Consider the following 24,048-nt stretch of genomic DNA (forward strand, 5'->3'; position numbering starts at 1 on the left):
GAGGCTCCAGGTCACCTATATACATGCAGATCCTTCCACAAGGGAGCTACTTCCCCTGTTTTTAAGAATAGGACTGTGGGCCTAAGACTTTCAGCCATGCCAAGCTCAGTTTCAGTCGCTGTTTGTCTGACTGAATTGAAAGCTTTGCCTACACCGACTCTTCTCAAACAGCAATGTGCACATGAATCATGTTAGGATTTTGCTAAAATGCAGATTGTGATTCAAGGGCGGGCCTGAGATTCTGCATTTCTAACAATAAGCTCCCAGGTGATGCTGATGGTGCTGGTCTGCAGACCACATGTTGGGTCCCAAAGATCTAGACATGCTCCATCCAGGTGCTCTTCTTGCCTCAGTGTCAGCAAAACACAACCTGTGTCCACATGGAACCTGGTTTGCAGGTGGGAGGCAATGCTAATTGGCTAATGCCTGGTGTGTATGGGGTCTCCAGTTGGCAAACCAAACAGCCCCCCTACTGGGGGAACTCAAACAGCTGTAGGAGAAAGCACGCACGACGCTCGCTGGACTGCTTTTTCTGAAATAATGGTAGATAAACAAACGGGTCCAGCAGATATATCCTGCTCTCCTTTGTCCTTTATTGAAATAAGAGTAATTTCCATATTTCCCACCTACACTGCTGGCTGAAAAATAGTACAGAGAAGGCCTTTGCTGACATGACTAACTCAAAGTGTGTCATCTCAGCTTTCTAGGCACATAGTCCCCTGAACATACCGCCGAGACAAGAGGAGAAACACTGCCGGGGTGCCTACATCACAGAAGGCTGGGATTCTCCTGGCACGGGAAGGTGGAGGGTTACTGTTAACTTCAGTGATGGGATTTCTAGGCTTTATAATGTGCCCATTACCCTTCATTAAAAATCGCTGAGGAAGCTGAATTTCAAGTGCCTCTTTTTGCCCCTTCTCTACTTTAAAGGACTGTATGATATCTTCATTAAAATTAATAAGAATTACATTCCTGCTGTGAGTTGCTCATGCTCCTTGTGCGTGTCTAGAGGACAAATGTAAGCCTTTCACCGCTTCTCATTAGTGTAATGGAATGTGAGGATGGTATATTAGATCAGCTCAGAGCACTCTGGGGTGCCTCAACCAAAAGCTCTTTAAAACTTAAAGGGAAAGGGTATAATTGTTTCTAGTGCATTTTCCAATCATCTCATAAAATCAGGGGGAGGAAGATTTGTTTGCCTTTTGCCAAATGTTTATTGCCATTTGGAGGAGAAAAAAGACCTTCTTGGAAATAGAAAATAGATAATAGATCTCTTGTTTTAATCCCCCTTCTTGGAGGAGTTCTGGGTTAGGAACATTACTTTTTTTTTTGCCCAAGGGTTGTTTCCAAGAAATGTCTTCAAGTTAAATCCAGTTTACTACCCAATACAGTAGAGATTATATCGACAAGCTTGATCTGTTTTAACGACTCTCACTCTTTTCTTCTACCCAACACACTTAAAAGCTGTACTACTTCTATTAAACAATAGCTCACAAAAATAGCAGGACAACCGAGTAATTCACCTAGGTTCAAACCCTGCTCTCCCACATCATCAGCTTTACAACCTTGAGTGGTAGGAGGGTAAGAAGGACGTATCCACAGATATCCACACAAGGTCGAGCGGTAGGAGGTTAAGAAGGACGTATCCACAGATATCCACACAAGGTCGAGCGGTAGGAGGGTAAGAAGGACGTATCCACAGATATCCACACAAGGTTGAGTGGTAGCAGGGTAAGAAGGACGTATCCACAGATATCCACACAAGGGGGCTTCAAAACGTTCATGGAAAATGGAATAGAAAGATAATGGCACTTGTCTTAGCTACTTCATGCTGCTGTCGCAGAGATATCACAAGCGAGTGGCTGTAACAATTTATTCTCTCACCATTCATGAGGCTAGAAGTCCAATTAATGAGCCAACTCTAGGGGAAGGACCTTTCTTTGTTAGTTCTCTGTCAACATTTTAATTTGTTTCTTTGTCAGCTCTTGTGATTGGTCTTTGTGTCCTTATTGCTCTTCTGGCTCTTCTTGGTGATAATAGAGCCCTCTTTGTCCCCCTTTCTCGTCTTTTACGGTTTGTAATAGAAACGGTGTTGCAGACACACCCAAGGAAACTCTCCTTACATCAGATCAGGGCTCTGATGGGATTAAGGATGTTGCCTAACCACTGCCATCGCCATGGAGTTGATTCCTATTTATTCAGACTCATAGCAACTTCATATAAGGTTTCTGAGACGGACTCTTTACAGGCACAGACAATCTCATTTTTCTCCCTTAGAGTGGCTAGTGGATTTTCTCTGCCTCGCCTGTGCTTACCAGCTCAGTACCGTGCCGCAGGACCACCCGGGCTCCATGCCCTCTCCTCCCATCCTCATCCTGGTTTATCACATCCAAACCCGTCATGGGGATCATAAAAAAACTGCCAAACTACGACGAATCATGATCCAGTCAAGTTGACACACATTTTCGGAGACCCCAATTCAATCCATGACAGAATTTCCCCACTAATCTTGTTATGCCTGTGTGTGTATATTGCCTTGTGTGTGTATATAGTATATGTCTATAGGCATATGTATATGTGTTTTTGTAGTATATGTATATTTGTGTATGTAGCATAGGCACATATGTATGTGTGCAATAGTATATGTATGTGTGTGTGTTGCCTCGCACCAAGCATGGCAGCTGGATCAGTAGGACTGTCACGAGGTGGGAGCTGTGAAGAGGGAGGCGCTTTCCTTAGTGGATGGAATCTCCATGCAGCTCTCCCAGGCCCCGCTGTCTGCAGTGCCCACATTCTTCCTCACAAAGGGCTTTCTTGTGGACAATGGGAGGACGTGGAGCATGTCTTCTCATTTCTTGTACGGGCTGTGGAGTGGGGTTCAAAGACGGAAACCGCGATGGCAGTGAATGAGAAGGGATTAGGAAAGTGCAGCGACCCCACCACCTTCTCCGCTCACCACTGACCAAAGTGACCTAATTATTGCCAACGAGGTAAGCAGACTCCGTGGGACTCTGACTGGTGTGAATGCTTTTCCTTACCTGATATTCACCGCCAGCTACCTGTCTTCTGGGTTGCAGGAGGGGGCATGCGTGTCTTTCTGTAAGTATCGACTCACTAGATAATCCTGCACTGTCCCTGAATTTATGGAGAATTGTTTTTTGATGGTAATACTACTAGAGCCACCAAAACCCAAGACCCGCAAAGAGGCAACAGAGACTCGCGGCAGTCCATTATTCCATAGCTGATGGGTAGGAGTTGGAATCTTTGACTCCCAATTCAGGTGAGCTAGGCTTAAACCAAATCCCCATTATTGTGTGCGAGCCCTGTGGTCTGATTTTTATATTTAGCATGCTAGTTAGTCCTTCTAACTCCTGAAGTAAACATTCTCATGTCATTTTGCAGAGGAGGAAACTGAGGCTTAGAAAAATTGTGTTTTGTCCAAGGTTACAAAGGTGGATATTTTGGCGATTTGGGCAGAGACATATCATTTGATGATGTGAATTGTATTATGTCTCCCCCAAAATGTATTGTAAATCTTGGCATACTTGTAGCTGTAGACCTATTTGGGAATTGTATTTGTTCTCTGAATGAGACAGGATTAGTGTAGCATGTGCGAGTCCATCTCTTTTGAGCCAAAAAAGGACGAAACAAGGGAAGAGTGGATATGAGGGGAGACCGATGCGAAGCCACATGAAGATCACACAGGAGCAGAAACTCAGAAGTGGCAAAGGCCTTTCTCCAGAGTCAAAAGAGAAAGAAAACCTGGGACCTCCTGAAGTGGAAGGAACTTCATTCATTTGTTAAAATCTCTCCCTGTGGCGTTTTATGATGGTAGCGCTGGAAAACTAGATCCTAGATAGTATATGTTTCCTATTTGTGTTAGCTGGGGCAGATCACTTCCCCTCTCTGAATTCCTGCTTCTCTTGGAATAGCATTGTAAGGCTGACATCAATGAATAAATATTAAAGTGCTTTTGTGGCACAATGAAGTGTTAATCTCAAGCTGGAAGATGGAGACACTAGCAGAATTGCCCTTTAACTCCATGGCATATTCTTAACCAAATGGTTTCAATTAGGTTCTGTAGAATTCAGACTGGTGCTTCCCTGCACGTGATAGTCAACCAGGGAGTGTGTTTAAATGTAGATTCTGATTCTCTAACTGTGGGATGAGGCCCAAGGTTCTGCATGTCCACCGAGTTTCAGCACCCAGGAAATGTCTATTTTCCGGTTTTATAGGATTACACTTGAAGCCGTAGATCGGTCCCAACTCTGAGTGTTCCTGTCTTAATAATAACAGTGATAGCAAATAGAATACATGTGCCAAAAAAAAAATAACAAAACAAGAAACCAAAAACACACGTGCCACCCCCTATGTGTCAGGCACTGCCCTGAATGGCTGCCATGTATTTTCCACAGCAACCTATTGAGGTGACACTATTTAGGCACAGAAGTCTCACAGCTACATGAGTAAACATGGAACCCAGGGTCTGTGCACTGAACCCCAGGCTTTACTGCTGCTTCGTTGGGGGTAGGGCAAAGCAGCATTCTGAGCCTGAAGTCATAGAGAAGCCGTAGCCCCGGAGTGAAGCAAGGACTATGTGGGAGACCTTCATCTACATACAGCAGGCCATCTCATGAGGCCCTTTACCCTAGGATACATTTTTGATAGATGAGCAAACTGAGCACCTAGAGCTTCAATAGCTCACCCAAGATCACTTAGCTCTTCAAGACCAGAGCTGTGATTTAAACCTAGACCTTCCAAAGCCCTGTCTTTCGTGCATATGTCCTCTTAGTTCCTTCAATCTCCTTATATTGCAAACTGCAACGACTCTCAAGTATGGCTTTTCAACTGTCAGCATCAGTATCACTTGGGAATTTTTGAGAGATGTCTCACCCCAGACCTACTGATTCGTAGCCTCTGTGGGCAGGGCCCACATTTATGCTTCCACAAACTACCTCTGGGAATTCTGATGCTCTCCCGAGTGAGAGAGCGGCTCTCCTAGATTAATTAACCCACTTGGCACTGTTTGCTTCCTCTGGGTTCAGAAATCACTGGCCCATAAAACCCTAGATGAGTTGCTGATTGTCTTATATTATATGGAATTCTCCTATGTTGGATTTCTCAGACCATCTTAAGATAAATATGAGGCCCGATGCTTCTCCAAGAGCAGGAGCAGTGCACAGTTCCTGGCTGGTGATTGCCACTCCAAAAAGACAGATTAAGGGCACAGACAGGTCTCGGTGTCAGCAACAACCTTGAATTAGTATGAACGCTTAGCTGTGAAAATGTTAGAGATGGGCCAAAAGCCAAGTGCTCTCAAATCATCTTCAGGTTATAACTTATTTAACAACAGCAGGATGTGTGCTAGACTCTTCCCGGATCCTTCAGCTGATGGAATGAATCATTAATTAATAGTTCTGTTAAGGTGGGAAATCTTATTTGAGGGGAAAAAGCCCCACGCCTTACCAATTATATTCATGATTGCAGGTGTTTCTCCTCAACAGTTTCCTCTATGGTCTCATTATTCTCTGTCTGCTTGTCTGTCTGGGGCCAGGTCTTTCCCTCCAGCGAGGAGCTGTCTGCATGGGAGAGCAGGGCAAGAAAGGGCAGGGATCTGTTTTGAGTCCTCTCTGCAGGGTTCTCTGCCCTGTTTCTCTTCACCTCAGTTCTCAAACAAGTCCGCAGTCTCTGTTAGCATCTCAGGGTGGTAGGGGGCTCTGTAAATGGTTGCATCTTTTCCCGTGGAATATTCTCAGCAAATAGCCTCAAATGATGGGTCCCTGATCAGATTAAATCAGATCTCATTCAAGGAGCTTCTCAGAGTCCCGTAGTACCTAGGCTTTTGCAAAGAGAGGCAGTAGTCATAGGGTAGAACTTTTGGCATTCACTTTCGAGGCTCTGGGCCCTTTCCTCGGCCGGTTTGATAATCCATCAGTATCTGGGGTAATGGTGACTCACACAATTATGCTTCTCAGGGGAGGTGCTGGGAAGCACCAGTTAGTTTAGCCTCAGAGAGCTGCTGCAGGGCACTGTGATTGTAGAACACCAGGGGCCGGCCGGGACAGGGCGAGGATGGCTCTGAGTACCAGCGCTGACAGAAAGAAGCTGCAGGAATGTGAATAAGTCCGTTTCGCTGACCATTGGGTATCCCTTTTGAAGCATGGGTAATTATATGGTCTCTAACACCGCCTCCTCTTCTCCTGCAGGTTCACTGATTTTGTGAAAGTGCTAGATTGGGTATTTGTTTCATGTAAGCTGTCTTGGGGGAAGAGGACACCATTCAGCAGTGTCACAGCAGACTGTCAGTTGATCAATGAGTGAGCAGCGTTAAAATAAGCAAACACACCACAAGTTGTGAGGAGACATGAACATACGAACTGCCATCTGTTCTGCCGTGGTTTCCATGTTAGGACACGGTGTCATAAACCACCACTATGTAAAATACCAACAGGGTTGCCCATGACGACATGCTTCAATGAAGCTTCCACTGGGATAAACTTGGGAGACAACGTCCTGGTGGTTAACTTCCGAAACTCAAGCAGTGACAGCCTGACGGACCACAGGGTATTGTCCAATGCGGTGCTGGACGAAGATGACCCCTTGACTGAAAGGCACTCAAAATATGTAATAGCCTTAATAACAGACTCGAGAAAACTAGTGATACATGGGGGGGCAGCCCTGGCCAAGGTCTCTTTCTGCTCATGGGCGGCTGCGAGCCGGAGTCTGCTCAATGGCACTACTAGCAACAGTAAGAAAAGCATCAAGCACTGAGGCGATGCCCCATCTTAGCTGTCAGAATGTTCACTAGTAATGCTCCACTCCTCAGGATCTATGTGAGGGGGCTACTGTAGGCAGTGGAGGGAAATCAGAATTACAGGAAGAGTCAGAAATCATGGGACACATTGCATTGGGTAAATCTGCTGCACAAGATCTCTTTGAAGTCTTGAAAAGCAAGGAGGTTACTTTAAGAATTAAGGCATACTTGACCCAAGCCAAGATATTTTCAGTTGCCTCAAATTCATGTGAAAGTTTGACAGTGAATAAGGAAAACCAAAGAAAAACGAATGCATTTGAACTATGGTGTCAGTGAGGAGTATTGAAAGTACCATGGGCTGCCCAAAGAACAAATGGATCTGTCTTGGTAGAAGTACAGCAAGAAAGTACCTGGGCTGCAAGTCTGGTGAGACTTCGTCTCGTGTACTTAGACATGTATCAGGATAGACCACTCCCTAGAGAAGGACATCATGCTAGGTATAGTGGAGCAGAGGCCCAAAAGAGGAAGGCCTTTGACAAGATGTATTGACACAGTGGCTGCAATGATGGGCTCAAACATAAGAACAATTGTGAGGATGGTCAGGACAAGGTGATATTTCATTCTGCTGTCAAGGTTGCTATGGGTCAGAACGAACTCAATGGCACTAAACAACAATAACCACTTTTTACGTCCATTAAGGATGGATTTTGACCCCTGCGGTAGGTAGAAGTACTATAAGAATCTTTTATCTTCAGACCACATTCATAGACAGAAGAGGTCCAGAATAAAGGAGGATTGGTGGCCAAACTGACTGGGGCATTCAGAGTAGGTTGGATCTCATTCCTTCAGAAGAGCAGATTGGATGATGCCCAGAGGAAATGGCAGGCAGAATGGGAAAGTGAGTATGGGATTTTAGCCAGGGGAAGGGAAGATTTCAGAGATAAATAAACAAAAACTCAATGTCATTGAGTCAATTCCAACTCATAAGACCCCTAAGATATTAGAATATCGCCTTGTAGAAGGCAGATCCAACTAGCTCTGTGAGGAAATGGCTTGGGGGGCATATCTGACCTCCTCTGGCCAGAATAGGAAAGAGAATCCAATTCCATATATGTCTAAGATGATTACTACAAGGCAGAAATCAGACATACCTCCATTCCTTATCCTTTTTTTACCCTATCCTGACACAACTCTCCTTCAACTTCTCTGTTGGATTCAATGATCAGCTGCATGAACACAGAGCACTCATAATTTGGGGGTTTTACTCAGGAGATGAACAAGTTACCACAAGTCAGGGTCAGAAAACATTAAGCATGCAGTCCCTGCATCTGCAGGACCTCTTCGGTGGGGCCAGCAGGTACACAGTCTCTCAGCCACAGGCCCCTTTGCCGCTCCTTTCCTGTGGCAGGTGTCACAAAGCTCTTTAAAGCTGATGAGTAGCCAAAGGCACACGATCTGCAACCAAGCTACCTGCCAAGGGCATGGAGGTTCACTGGCCCCATAGGCTAGGAAACCCACTGCTTGGTCTGATGGTCTCAGTGTAGCTCCTATGTTGTATTTCACGGTCTTGGCACTGCAGCCTCTGGTGTCTCTGCCTCTTCAGACAGGAACTTCACACACACTCCACTGGTGGCTCTTCTTCATGATCATGTGATTTCCTTTCCTGCTCATACATGGCTCGCTTATACTCAGTGAAACAGCAAAACTGACGAGTCCTCTTGTTTACAGTCTTCTATATCTTATTTACACTAGGCTACCCAGTCATTTGGTAGTTACAAAGACTGCATAGAACATTCCTGGGGTGAAGACCAGGTAGTATGGCAGGGGCCAGACCAAGTCCAGGGATACATATGTTAGCCAACTAAACATTAAGAGGCAAGGAAAAACAAAAAGAAATAGGTATGGGGGAACAGGGCACTAACCCACCTAAGGGGAGAGTATATTGTTTATTTCTTCACAGGGAAGAGGGACTAGACTTCAACCCAGTGCCCCAAGATGTGAATGCAACATGCCGGCATGGAGTAGGGAACCAGTGGAGGGGTCTGAAGGGCCAGGTCCAATCCTAACTATGTGAACACCTGCCCCTCTCCCAAGAAGAATTTTTTTCAGAGTACAGCACTGAAGCTGCACCTCAGGGAGAGGGTCATGTCTGATCAGAGCATACGGGAGCAAATGAAGGGAGAGGAAGAGAGAGTGGAGCACATCCTGGCTCACCAATCCTTGAGGATGATATTCCTGCTCAGCGCAGCTAATCCACAGAGAAGACCATATGGCCAGCCCCACTATGAGACACCACATCCTTCACTGATCCATAGCCCTGTGGGGGACTACACTGAAGACACAGTGTGGGAATTCCTCCCAATCTGATCCCACCGCACCGAGGTGAACCACTAAGGGCATGCAACAGAACAAGAGGAACAGAGCAACAAAGTCCCCAGGGAATACCAAAAGTAGACTTTGGGGCCAGGGCTTGGCACCCCATCAGATTCGACTGGAAAACACCCCGAAAAGCCAACAAACAGACCTTGAACAGCCTTTTCTTTTTTGTTGTTGTTGTTTTTTGTCATTGGCTTTTTGTTATTGTTGTTGCTCTGTATTCTTTTGTTGCTTGGTTTTGCTTTGTCTTGTTTTGTGCATGTTATTATCTCCGCAGGTCTGTCTAAATAAGATAGGCTGGATGAACACTCTGTAGGAGAAAACAATGAGTTCTGGGGCGGGGGGGCATGGGAGAGAGGGAGGTGGGGGGGAAGGAAATGGTGTTAACAAACCCAGGGAAAAAGAAACAACAAGTGATCCAAATTGGAGGTGAGGAGGGTGTAGGAGGTCTAGTGGGGCGTGATCAAGGGTAATGTAACCGAGAGGAATTACTGAAACCCAAATGAAGGCTGAGCATGATAGTGGGACAAGAGGAAAGTGAAAGGAAATAGAGGAAAGAACTAGGAGGCAAAGGGCATTTATAGAGTTCTAAATAAAGGCATGCATATATGTATGTATGTATGTATGTATGTATATATATGGGGATTTTGATCTATGTGCATATATTTATAGGTTTAGTATTAAGGTAGGCAATGGACATTGGGCCTTCACTCAAGTACTCCATCAATGCAAGAATACTTTGTTTTATTAAACTGGCTTTCCATGATGCCCACATTCCTGGTACAATCGCTGAAGACAAATGGAATGGGTGCATAAGCAAAAGTGATGAAGAAAGCTGATGGAGCCCAGCTATCAAAAGACATAGCATCTGGGGTCTTTAAAGGCTTGAAGGTAAACAAGCGGCCATCTAGCTCAGAAGCAACAAATCCCATATGGAAGAAGCACACCAGCCTGTGAGATCATGAGGTGTTGAAGGGTTCAGTTATCAGGCATCAAAGAACAAAAAATCATATCATTGTGAATGAGGGGTAGTTTGGAGTGGGGTCCCAAAGCCCATCTGTAGACAACTGGATATCCCCTTATGGAAGGGTCGTGGGGTGGAGATGAGTCAGTCAGGGTGCACTGTAGCAATGATGAAGCATAACAACTTTCCTCTAGTTCCTAAATGCTTCCTCCCCCTCCACCCCCACTATCATCATCCCAATTCTATCTTACAAATCTGGCTAGACCAGAGGATGTACACTGGTACAGATAGGAACTGGAAGCACAGGGAATCTAGGACAGATGATCCCTTCAGGACCAGTGGTGAAAGTGGCGATATTGGGAGGGAGGAGGGAAGGTGGGGTGGAAAGGGGGAACCGATGACAAGAATCTACATATAACCTCCTCCCTGGGGAATGGACAACAGAAAAGTGGGTCAAGGGGGACATCGGACAGTGTAAGATATGACACAATAATAATTTATAAATTATCAAGGACTCATGAGGGAGGGAGAAGTGGGGAGGGAGGGGGGAAAATGAGCTGATGCCAGGGGCTTAAGTGGAAAGCAAGTGATTTGAGAATGATAAGGGTAACACATGTACAAATGTGCTCTACACAATGTATGTATGAATTGTGATAAGAGTTGTAAGAGCCCCCCATAAAATGATTTTAAAAAGGAAGCGTCATACCAAGTAATTTTACTTCACTGCACTCCAAAGTGCAAAACCAGGAGTTTTGTGTGAAACTAGAGTGTAAGCTACTGATTTCTCTTAAGTCCATGAAGGAACACCTTTCTAATAATTAGAGGAAATAAAGATGGATTGCTTTAGCAACTAGTACAAACACTGGAGGTGTGTCGTTGTTATCTTTTGCTGCTCTAGCAAAGCTACTACAAGGGAATGATTTTTTTTAAGCAATATCATTTCTCAGTTTCAGGTGAGAAGTATGAATTCATGGTACCCACACTATGGGGAGTCTTTGTTGGGTCTGAAGGAGAGTCCTTGTCTGTTCCGCTTCTGCTTCATGGTGGCTTGGTGCTCTCCAAGTGTCTTGACATCTATCTTAGTCCATTACTCATCTGCTAACTTGTAAATTTCTCTTTAAAAATGTTTATTGTTTTTTTATGAAAGTTTACACAGCAAGTTAGGTTTCATTCGACAATTTTACAATCTTAAATTGCTCAATATTCATGATGAGTCATTATTGTCTTAAATTTTTTTTCTTTTCCTTTCTAGTACCTTACTTCTCTGTCTCCTTATTTTTTAACATCTTTGCTTTTCAGAAATGTATAGCTTTTTGATCTCATACTGAAGGTCTAAGTACCAATCTTACAGGTATGGCCACTCCTACTACCTCTCATTATCTGACATTTATGACAATTATGAAAATTCTGCTATCTCACTATTTTGTACATTAACAATGCATCTCTCAATAAAATATTAAAAATTAAAAAACAACACAAAACAATGCATATGTATAGTAGTGAATGCCAATGTGTGAGGCAAGTACAATGCCCTGGCAATGATGATGAAGGTTATGAATTTTGTGTCAACTTGACAAGGCCAGAATTCTCAGTGATTTGTAAGTGTTGTAATAATGTGACAATTGTATTACATTGTTGTTATTCTCCATTTTGTGATCTGATGTGATTATTTGCCATTTTTGCAGAATGCCAACTTTCACAATGATGAGTTGGTATTTAGAATTTTGTCAATAGTGAGCAGTGGGTGTATATTTGTGCAACTGCAATTTCACTTAAAGGTGATCTCAGGGGATATACTAGGTCTAGGTTTAAAGAGTGTCTCAGGGCAGTAGTCAGTGGTGGGAGGGACCCGCTATTCTCTATATTTTTTTTAAATAAAAAAGTGAATCCTTTATACTTTATCCTATTTTATCTGGGACTAACTATTTTGGACCCCATCAGAATAGGTCAGTGGTGGTAGTAGTGGGGTACCGTCTAGTTCTGGCCTCAAGGTAGCTGAAGTTGTGGGTCTTGTAGATTTTTTTCTTCCCTGTGCTTTTGGTTACCTTTTTACTCCTTTGTTCCTAGACATGGATTTCTGTACTGTGTGCTAGCTGTTCACAAGCTCTTAAAACCCTACAGCAGTAAGATGGAGACCATGACTTTTATGAATTGCTTTATGTACATTGACTAAGTTTCCACATGAGACTGTGATCTCAAGTTTCCAACCCAGAAAACCAAGGTGTTTATGTCTGAAGAATATCTGTATCCTATGTGCCTGTACTAATTTATTTGTATTCACATGTACCTGTAGATACTTTTAAGTAGCTATACGCTGGATCACTGGTCGTATAGTGGTTTTTCCCGGGGCTGTGATCCACTGGCCACTCTGCAGTAGATAGGGCTTTCTATTCCTGTTGACAGCCACACTCTCAGAAACTCACTGGTGCAATTCTACCCTGTTCTATGAGTTGGCATCAACTTGATAGCAGTGAGTGATAAAGAATGTTTATTCATATATACATATGAATATATATGTATATCTATATCTCCACATGCCAAATTTCCTTATCTTATCCATATGGACCCACTCCTTATTACTTCTCTATACTCACTATACCCAGAATCAGGGCCACTGTTTCCATCACCAAAAAATAACTAGTCTCTATATGCTATACATTTACCACCCAGTCATGTTTCTATTATCAGTGAACATTAGCTCTATTTGTCTTTTCTTGTCATCTTATGAGGAAGCATGCAATATTCATTTGGTATGGAACTTTTATTTTATTTAGCCTTATGCCCCCCAGGTCCACTCGGGCATGATGTTTTTTGAACATCATGTTTCTTTATGATTGTTCAGTAATCCACTATATGTACGTACCAATTTGCTTATCCATGCGTCTGTCGATGGACATTTTATTTCTTCCATATTGCAAGTAAATGGGACCCACTCTGCGGGGAGAAGGATGAGACTGTGCTCCCATAAAAGCTAGAGCCGTGGAAATACATGGGGATAGCTCTATGTCCCAGCGTCATTAGGAGTTGGAATCAACTTGATGGCAGTGAGTTTGGTTTTGGTTTTTGAGGGCTTTTACCTAGAAGTAGGAGTGCTGAAACTTTGGGTAGCTCCATTTCTTTTTTCTTTTTGAGAAAGTACCATGGATAAGCATTCTAATCTCCCCACAGTCTCATCAACATGTGCTGTGTCTGCCCCTCCTTATTTATGTATGCATGCATGTATGGTGTAAAAAAAGGTGCATTAATTAACTTTTATTTTCTACAGGGGACATGGGCGACAAAGGACAGAAAGGCAGTGTGGGTCGCCATGGAAAAATTGGTCCCATTGGTTCTAAAGGTATCTGTGATTCAATTCTTGCCTTATATTACTTCTCAGGATACTCTGGGGGAAAAATAATGGAAAACCAAGCCAAAGTCTCTGGTGTTTTTATTTAATTATATTTTGCATGTGCAATATATATGATTAATTCTGTGACAGTGTTTGCATTTTGTGAATTATCAGAGTTAGCTGTTCGCTTTGTTCCCATTAAAGTGGAACAAAAGTGATCCCAATTCAGGAGAGGCGTACATAGACCCACAGGGCCTGAGGTCAGGAGCTGTAAACTGAGGACTTCCCTGGGGAGCTTGAGGAAGACTTTGACTTTGCAACTACAATTTCTTTAACAAGTGTAATAACATAATTAGAGCCTCATTTAAGTAACTGATAAAGCCCGCACAAGAAGCACTGTGTTGATCTCCAGCTTTTTTCTTAGACATTCTGAGGAGAGAGCAGGATTTTCCACGAGAATAGGAAACAGGTTGGCAGCAACAAGCCTGTAAGCGGCCTCACTAGGCTCGACAGTAGCCTGGATTCAGCTACTTCCTGAGGCTTTCAGATTGTTTTCATCTGTGCTACTTGATTTGACTTGTCCGACCTTTGACGAGATGGTTGCTGTATTATTGGTGAGGTGACGAGATGGTTGCTGTATTATTGGTGAGGTGACGAGATGGTTGCTGTATTATTGGTGAGGTGACGAGATGGTTGCTGTATTATTGGTGAGGTGACGAGATGGTTGCTGTATTATTGGTGAGGTGACGAGATGGTTGCTGTATTATTGGTGAGGTGACGAGATGGTTGCTGTATTATTGGTGAGGTGACGAGATGGTTGCTGTATTATTGGTGAGGCCTGTTATTCCTTTGATGAAGTTTTAGGCGCTGGATACTTCAGGGATTGCTCAAAATTGCAATGCTCTTATGCGCCTCTCCTCATGATCCAATCAACAGGCAGTTTCTGAAGACCTGGTTTTTCCTTACCTGTGATAGATTCTAGAATGATGACCACACAGTGAGGTGCTAAGGAAGGCAATGAACCGGGAATCACCAAATTCATAATAAATTACCTTATTAAAACTTCCTCACAAGTATAAGTATTATAATAAACACACCGCAAATGCCCACGAGTGATGCACAAACTGAAATGCATGGCAGTTTGAATTCATTATAATGAAGCTTTGGAAGAAAGTCTTGGCAAATTACTTCCGGAAGGTCACAGCCATTGAAAAACCTATGGAAGCACTCTGTTGTGAAACTTAAGTTTTCACCATGAGTCAGAATTCACTTGATGGCAATTGTTAAAAAATTGTTTATGGGTATTAGAAATTAGGAAGCTACTTCTGGAAAAGATTAGAAATTGGTACAAAGTTACCCTGAAAATTGGAAGCGGACGTGGACTTTGCCTCTACCTGATGCTGGTGCCTAGGTTCTTTACACTCGATTAATCTGCCATCGAGTAGGTTCACCCAGGAGCTGTTTCACCAAGGTCATAGTTTGGCCTATGAATGAATTCAGTTCATTTGTGCTGTTCCATGGCGACAGAATTCAATTGCACCTTGGTCCCACCTGGCAGCAAGAGTTCTATAATTAAAGAGCTGACTCTGAGTGTGATCAGATCAACTGAAACATGTCTCTTGCCTGGGAAATCAGAATGAACCAACTCTCCTCCTGATGCATGGATATATTAAACGTACATGTGAATTTTCATGTTGAAATAAGATACTTATACATTTAATTTGAAACATATGCTCTGGATAAATTTAAATATTTACTGAAGTGAAACTTGCTAAGAAGATCCATATTTGATTTGCTGTGGGAGAAAGATGGGCTTACTACTCCCATAATGAGTTAGTCTTGGAAACTCACGTGGGCAGTTCTACCCTGTCCTACACGGTGACTATGAGTTGTCATTGACTTTGTTAAGCTAGACTTCCAATAATTTCTCAAGTCACCAAAGTTAGTGAAAAAAGAACATGAAAGAATCTACCCAAATCAATTCAAGGGGGACTAGAAAGTCTGAACAGATCTATGCCAAGTGAGGCTATTGTAACATGAACAAAACTCTTGCAACAATCGTGGCTCAGATGGCCACAATGGAAGATTCTATCAAATGTTTAGAGAAGAGCCAACATGAGTACTGTTTAACCACTTCCAAAAGGTGGAGAAGAAGTATTCCCTAATTCATTCTATAAAGCGAACATAGCCCCGATACCAAATCCACACACAGACACCACAAGAAGAGAAAACCACAGGCCAAGCTCTCTCATGAAGCTAGATGCACAAATCTTCAACAAAATATTTACAAACAGGATTCAAGAGCTTATTAAAAGAGTCACATGTCAGGACCAAGTGTGATGTATTCCAGGAAAGCAAGGATGGTTGAATATATTAAAATCAATCACTAGCACAAAGGAAAAGACCCATAAGATCATCTCTATGGATGGAAAAGAAAGCATTATATAAAATCCAACACTGTTTCTTCCAACACCAATCCATGACAATTAGTAAAAAGCGTGCCATGCGCATTGTCCTCTTTCAAGAACTATCTGTATGGGAGAAAGTTGACAGCAGCATCTCAAAGGGGTAGATAGTAGCCTTAGGTCCAGTAATTTTATGTTAATGAGGAGGAAACTTGGGAAAAGATGAGCATATGATCAGTCATTAAATTGTACATGTAGAAACTGTTGAATCTGTGTATGTTTTGCTGTGTATATACTCAACAAGAAAATAACATTTGGGAAAAGGGAGAACAACAAGAGCATAAAGGAACCAGTTAGGTGAAAATCATTTAATTTGGTAAATAAAGTATGAACCCACAGATGTGGTCTTGTTTGTCCATTCACGATCTCATGTTGGTTGAGAGATTTAGGTTCTCTCACTGAGAAGAAAAATAATGTTTTCATGGTGACTTAAATATATGTATATATTTGTGGTTTAGTCTTGGAGTAAGTAGAAAGCTTTGTTGGCTTCATTCGATCTCTTAATTTTATAGGTTGAGAAAAATGAGGGATAGGATTCTGTTGAACAGGTGGCTGGGTCTAATGGCAGGACAGAACTCCGGTCTCCCCAGTGTGGGAACTTTCTAGTAAGCCATGCTGTTTCTAAGAGTTAGGTTAAAAAGGACTTTGATCTCAGCGTGATACTATAAACATGGTGACTAGCTTTGCATTAAATAATCTCTAACATCCGTCCCAGCTTGAATTTTCCACTGTGACGAGGGGCATGTAGAGCTGTCATCAGAATTAGTGGCCACTTCTCTCATGATTTAAAAAATTCATGCATGAGATGATATCTATAGTGTCCTATGAAGTACAGCAGACTTTTCAGAAGTAATTTATGATCGATCATCTGCTAATCCCCAAAATTCAATGATATGCATTTATCATCTAAGCTTATCCAGAATGATTCTGTATGGGACACAATCCTCTATGATTCTGAGCCAATAAGGCTTAGGAGTAACCCTAGGATATTAATATAATGAACATTTTTAACCTTGACATCTTTCAACCAATAGAGCATGATGACCCCCACATGGTAACGTTCATGTTGCTTTTCTTTTTCAGGTGAAAAAGGAGATTCTGGTGACATAGGACCCCCTGGTCCTAATGGAGAGCCAGGTATAACATAGAGAGGGCAAACATTAAGACACTCTTTAGTATTAAACACTTTACTTTTTAAAAAGTGTAAATCATTATATACTAGTTCCATAAGCTAATATCAATAAGATACAAATAGGGATCTTAATCAGAAACCCCACTAAATGAACTAGACTTTACCTTAAACTTACCTGCAGCAGATTTAAGGAACTGAAATACACCCTTGATGATCTTAAGATTATAGTCTGTTTGACTACTATATCTTAATATATCTGTATTTATTTATTACTTAAAGAATCATTTTATTGGGGGCTCGTACAGCTCTTATCACAATCCATCCATCCATTGTGTTAAGCACATTGGTACATTTGTTGCAAACATCATATGCAAAACATTTTCTTTCCCCTTGATATCAGTTTCTCTTTTTTCCCCTCCCTCTCCTTTCCTCCCCTCTCCCTCATGAACCCTTGATAATTTATAAATTATTATTATTTTTTCTATCTTACTCTGATCAGTGTCTCTTCACCTACTTTCTGTTGTCCATCCCCCTGGAAGGAGGTTATATGTAGATCATTGTGATCAGTTACTCCTATCTCCCTTCCACCTTCCCCTTCCCTTCCTGGTAATGCTACTCTCGATATTGGTCCTGAGGGGTTTATTTGTCCTGGAGTCCCTGTGTTTCCAGCTCTTATCTAGACCCATGTACATGCTCTGGTCTAGCCAGATTTGTAAGGTAGAATTGGGGTCATGATAGTGGGAGGGGAGGAAGCATTAAAGAACTAGAGGAAAGTTGTATGTTTCATTGGTGCTGTACTGCATGTGTCCTCCCTGAGACCCTTCTGTTAGGGGATGTCCAGTTGCCTACAGATGGGATTTGGGTTCCCACTCCGCACTCCCCCTCATTCACAATGATATGATTTTTTTGTTCTGGATCTTTGATGCCTGATACCTGTTCTTATCAATACCCCGTGATCACACAGGCTGGTGTGCTTTTTCCATGTGGGTTTGTTGCTTCTCAGCTAGATGGGCTTGTCTTCAAGCCTTTAAGACCCCAGATGCTATATCTTTTGATAGCCGGCCACCATCAACTTTCTTCACCACATTTGCTTATGTACCTGCTTTGTCTTCAGCGATTATGATTGGGAAGGTGAGCATCATGGAATTCCAGTTTAATAGAACAAAGTGTTCTTGCGTTGAGGGAGTACTTGAGTAGAGGTCCAATGTCCATCTGCTACTTTATTTTTTATTTATTTTTAAACATTTTATTAGGGGCTCATACAACTCTTATCACAATCCATACATATACATACATCAATTGTATAAAGCACATCTGTACATTCTTTGCCCTAATCATTTTCTTTTTTTCCCCTTTTCTTTTTTTACATTTTATTAGGGGCTCATACAACTCATCACAATCCATACATATACATACATCAATTGTATAAAGCACATCCGCACATTCCCTGCCCCAATCATTCTCAAAGCATTTGCTCTCCACTTACCATCTGCTACTTTAATACTATACCTATTAATATATGCACCAAGATCTATTTCCCTATCCATATATATATATATTTACATATATACCCGCCTATATTTAAACCTCTATAACTGCCCTTGCCTCCTAGTTCTTTCTTCTATTTCCTTTGACTTTCCTCCTGTCCCACTATCATGCTCAGCCTTCATTTGTGTTTCAGTAATTCCTCTTGGTTACATTGTCCTTGATCAAGCCCTACCAGGCCTCCTACACCCTCCTTGCCATTGATTTTGGATCACTTGTTGTTCCCTTGTCCCTGGGTTTGTTAACATCCACTTTCTTTCCCCATCCTCTCCCTCTCCCATGTCCCCCCAGAACCATAAGTTAGTTGTTTTCTCCTCCAGATTGTTTATCTAGTCTAACTTTTCTAGATAGACCTGCAGAGATAATAATATGCACAAAAATGAAGACAGAGCAAAACAAACCCACAAGAAAAAAGTTATGACAAAAAAAGAAAAGCTTGTAAATAGTTCAAGGTCTGTTTGTTGACCTTTAGGAGTATTTTCCGATTGAGTTGATGGGGTGCCACACCCTGGCCCCAAAGTCTATTTTTGGTATTCCCTGGGTACTTCATTGCTCTGTTCCCCTTGCTGTTCTGTTGCACACCCTTAGTGTCTCACCTCAGTGTGGTGGGGTCAGATTCGGCACAGTTCCCACAGTGTGTTTCCAGTGTTGTCCCCGGTAGCGATATGGGTCAGTGAGGGATGTCTTGTCTCAAAATGGGGTTGCCCTATGGTCTAGCACCTGCAGATTAAAAAAAAACCAGTTTCATTGGCACCATTCCACATAGAGTTGTATAGTCCAGTTATATCAAAGGAGTTGTACAATCTTTACCACAATGCTTTTGGAATTTTAAACTCATGTTACATCCTTCTGGCTGGACTCTCCTTGTGACCCTTCCACTTAAGCTTCTGTCCCTCCTTGGTCACCTCTTAAGTCATCTCAAATGGACTTAGCACAGGTTCTCTTGTTCAGGTTTGCTACAGCCATTTTTCTGACTGCTTGTCTTACTTGACAGCCCTTCCTGATGTTGATGTGACTAGGATGCTTGTGGAGTTCCTCATTCTCGCTGCTGGCTGCTCTTTCTGTCTCCTTTCTGTTCTCTTCCTTTCTTTGCAAAGTTTAGTCTGCAGCTCTTTCCTTTTCCTCATATATATAATAGCCCGTTCTCTTGGCTTTAGCCATCATCTTCATGTGGTGGAAGCCTATATGGCTCTTGCTAGCTCATTTCTCCTTGTGAACACCCATCTCACAGACCTATTTATCTGATGGCATTTGCATCAGGAGGACTACTAGTCCTCCTCTTTCTCCCCAGACCCCTGGACCCCAATGTCCCACATTTCCACATTGGCACTTTCCTTTCCTATACACAAAAGTGAGGCTCTACTGAGGACTCTTCCTTCTCGGCCTCAGCTATCTTGCTAACCCTACTAAAATATCTCTCAACTCTATCCTTTCCCCCCGTATCTCCACCATCTCCTCCTTGATTCAGGCTCTCACTTTGTCTCAGGCAGATTATTAAATCATACTCTAACGCTTCTTCATTTTACAATACATTTTCCCTATTACTCCATCTCTAATGATATTTGTTGATATTTATCATGTACCAGATATTTCCTCAATTCTGACTGTACAGTAGAGTCATTGGTACTTATGGGCTTGGTTAAGCTGCTGATACAGAACAATTAATTTGGGATATTTTTGGGGAGTGGGGGTGGGGGTAGTGTGGGCCTAGGTCTGAGCATGTATTTTTTAAAGCTCCTAAAGTGATTCTAGTTTTAGCCAGAACTGGGAACCATGAATTGAAGTGTCTTACAGGTAGGTCTTTGACGGATGTAATTCTCTCCACAATTGTTTGAGAGAACTATTACCATTCCATTTTGCAGATAAGAAATCTGAGTTTTAAACTAGTGAGGCAATTTGCCCAAGATGAATAGAATGGCCAGGCTTTGAATCCAGGTAATCTATCTCCACAATGGTTAAGTTCTTGTGCCTTACCTAATGGTGGTTTGAACTTCTGGCAGGTTTCTGGGGAGAGAGCAAATGGGATAATGGATGTGCAAGTTTTCTAAACTATGAATGTAGCCCTGCACCACACCTCCTGCTGCCAGGGCTCTTCTGACTCAGAATACGTTAGTGCTCCCTTCTTCATGGCAGCAGATGACTGCCTCTTTTTCCCCTGAAGGGAAGTTGGGGGGTTCCACTGCTGGCCTTGTGGTTAGCAGCCCAACTCCTAACCTTCAACACCACCAGGGCTTCGTAAAGTGATGGTCAAGTGTGACATAAAAACCCTTCAACTTGACCGTGACCTCCTTGTAGACAGGATCTATATTTTATTTACCAGTATGCCTTTATCACTTGCTTCTAGCACATGTCTGGCGGTAAAAGAATGCTCTGAAGGACTGAATGATGTCTTTAACAATGTGGCCATGTGGTTTCACTTGTATCACATAATGGGTTAAGAGATTCAAATATCATTAAATGATTTAATAAAAAACTATGTGCATAGTAGATACTCAAATGTGTTCGTAATAGTACAAAATGTACATTTTTATTTAGCAACAGTTAAATAAAACTATATGAACATATTTAAACAACTATATGAGCATATTTATTAACTAAGGAGGATGCTAGAAGGATGAGTGACAAAATAATTAATCCAGTCAGTGATTTTTTTCAGAACTAGAACCCATGCATACTTTCCCCTAGATCCATCATCCTAAGGCCACATACTAGTCTTATCACTGGGACTACTTTCTAGTGGAACATGATAGCACAATCCAAGAAGACCTGGGTTAATAAAGTAACATTAGAAAATAGATTTCAAAATTATCTCGGAGGTGTACTTGAATTTTCTATGAAGAGAAGTCCAATTGTACATGTCACTTATTTATTTTATTAATCATTTTATTGGGGTTCATACAACTTTATCACAATCCATACATACATCAATTGAGTAAAGCACCCTTTTACATTCGTTGCCCTCATCATTTTCAAAATTCACCTTCTACTTGGGTTCCTGGAATCAGCTCACTTTTCCTTTTTCCCTTCCCCTCCCTCCCTGCTCCCCACTCCCTCATGAACCCTTAATAATTTATAAATTATCATTTTATCTTATCTTATACTGTCAGGTGTCTCCCTTCACCCACTTTCCTGTTACCTATCCCCCAGACAGGAGGTTATATGTAGATCCCTGTGATCGGTTCCCCCTTTCTACACCCCCTTCCCTCCCGGTATCGCCACTCTCGCCACTGGTCCTGAGGGGTTCATCTGTCCTAGATTCCATGTGTTTCCAGATCCCAAATGTACCACTGTGTATCCTCTGGTCTAACCAGGTTTGCAAGGTAGAATTGGGATCATGATAATTGGGGGTGGGGTAGGGTGGGGGAAGAAGCATTTAAGAACTAGAGGGAGGTTTTGAGTTTCATTGTTGCTACACTGAACCCTGAGTGACTCATCTCCTCCCCCCTACCCCTCTGCAAGGTATGTCCAGTTGTCTACAGATGGGCATTGGGTCCCCATCATACGCTCCCCTCATTCACGATGATATGATTTTTTCCCCCTGCCTTTGTTGCCTGAAACCTGGTCCCCTTGGCCCTTCATGATCACACATGTTGGTGTGCTGCTTCCATGTGGGCTTTTGTTGCTTCTGGGCTAGATGGCGGCTTGTTTACTTTCAAGCTTTTAAGTCCCTAGATGCTATATCTCTCAATAGCCGGGCAGCATCAGCCTTCTTCACCACACTTACTTATGCACACATTCGTCTTCAGCGTTTATGTCACTTATTTTTTAGGTGACCATACTGAAGATAGACCACAAAAGACAATTGAGTATACTAAATTGAATCACAAGATATCATGTTTATGTAACTAGAATACTCTTTTGTTCATATGCCAACCTTCCTTTCCACCATCAACTAATAAGTTCACCAGTTAGGGTCCAGCAGAAAATCAGTTAAATCCAATGTTTCCAATGGGTAGCTAGTTATTGATCCTTTTCCTATAACTAGATTGATGTGCCTGTGGAAAACATCCTGCATTGTACTTGCTAACATTAATCTATCTCTTACATATTGTATTTTAGTTTGATCTTATTCATTTTTATGTTGCTCTTGTTAGGGGCCATCAATTTGGTTCCAAATCATAGTGACCCTGTGTACAACAGGACAAAATACTGCCCAGTCTTGTGTCATTTTCATCCTTAGAATTGTTCTTACATTTGAGCCAATTGTTGCAGCCACTGTGTCAATCTATCTCCTTGAGGCCCTTCCTCTTTTTCACTGTCCCTCCGCTTTACCAAGCATCGTGTCCTTCTCCATGGACTCCTCTTGCCTGAAAACATGTCCAAAATACGTGGGATGAAGTTTCTTCATCCTTGCCTCTAGGGAGCATTAGGACTTTATTTCTTCTAAGACAGATCTGTCTGTTCTTTGGTAGTCCATGGTTCTTTCAATATTCTCCACCAACACCATAGTTCAAATGCATTGACTTTTCTTTGGTCTCTCTGATTTAATGTCCAATTTTCACATGCATATGAGATTGAGAACACCATGGCTTGGGTTGGGTGCACCTTAGTCTTCAAAGTAACATCCTTGCTCTTCAACCCTTTTAAAGAGGCCCTGTGCAGCAGGTTTATCTAATGCAACGCACCATTTGATTTCTTGGCTGCTCCTTCCAGGAGCATTCATGGTGGACCCAAGCAAGCAAAATCCTAAGAAACTTTAATCTCTCCTCTGTTTTTCATGATTTTGCCTATTGGTCCAGTTGTGAGAATTTACTTTTGTTTACAATGAGTTGTAATTCATATAAAAGCCTGCAATTCTTGCTCCACATCAGCAAGTGCTTCAAATACTCCTCAATTTTAGCAAGCAAAGTTGTGTTATCTGTATAGGGTAGGTTGTTAAGAAGTCTTCCTCCAATCCTAATACTGCATTTTTAAAATATAATCCAACTTTTGGGATTATTTTCTCAGCATATACAGATTGAATATGGTGAGAAGATACACAATTTCTGTTTTAAACCATGCAATATTCCCTTGTTCCATTCGCTCAACTGCCTCTTGTTCCATGAGCAAGTTCTCCAGGAGCACAATGAAGCATCTGTAATTCCCATTCTTCTCCACGCTAGCCACAGGTTGTTATGATGCACACAGTGGAATGCCTCTGCATTGTCAATGAAGCACAAGTGAACAGCTTTCTGGTATTTTCTGTTTTCAGCCAAGATCCATCTAACATCAGCAATGATATTCTTGTTCCAACATCTCTTTTGAATCCAGTTGGAACAACTGCTGGAAACTTTGTTGGATAATCTTCAGCAAAACATCACTTGCATGTGGTTATCAATGATGTATAATTTGCATATCCTATAGGGTAGCGTTTATTTAGAATGGGTACAAATCTGGATCTCTTCCAGTCAGTTTTCCAAGTAGTTGTTTTCTACATTTCCTGGCATAGACCAGTGAGGGTTTCAGTACTGCTCTAGCTTTTTGAACCACCTGAATTGGTATTCC

The 24,048-nt window shown here is 42.2% G+C and overlaps 1 protein-coding gene across 1 annotated transcript in view; it reads left to right on the forward strand.

Moving 5' to 3' along the window:
* COLEC11 (collectin subfamily member 11) overlaps positions 1-24,048 on the forward strand; it is a 79,204-nt gene that overhangs the window by 46,985 nt on the left and 8,171 nt on the right. Inside the window, exons 3-4 of the mRNA XM_075555674.1 lie at positions 13,360-13,431; positions 16,971-17,024. Of these exons, the coding sequence (XP_075411789.1) occupies positions 13,360-13,431; positions 16,971-17,024 (126 nt within the window). The remainder of the gene's footprint in view (positions 1-13,359; positions 13,432-16,970; positions 17,025-24,048) is intronic.

Source organism: Tenrec ecaudatus, chromosome 8 (assembly GCF_050624435.1).
Source record: "Tenrec ecaudatus isolate mTenEca1 chromosome 8, mTenEca1.hap1, whole genome shotgun sequence".
Lineage (NCBI taxonomy): Eukaryota > Metazoa > Chordata > Mammalia > Afrosoricida > Tenrecidae > Tenrec > Tenrec ecaudatus.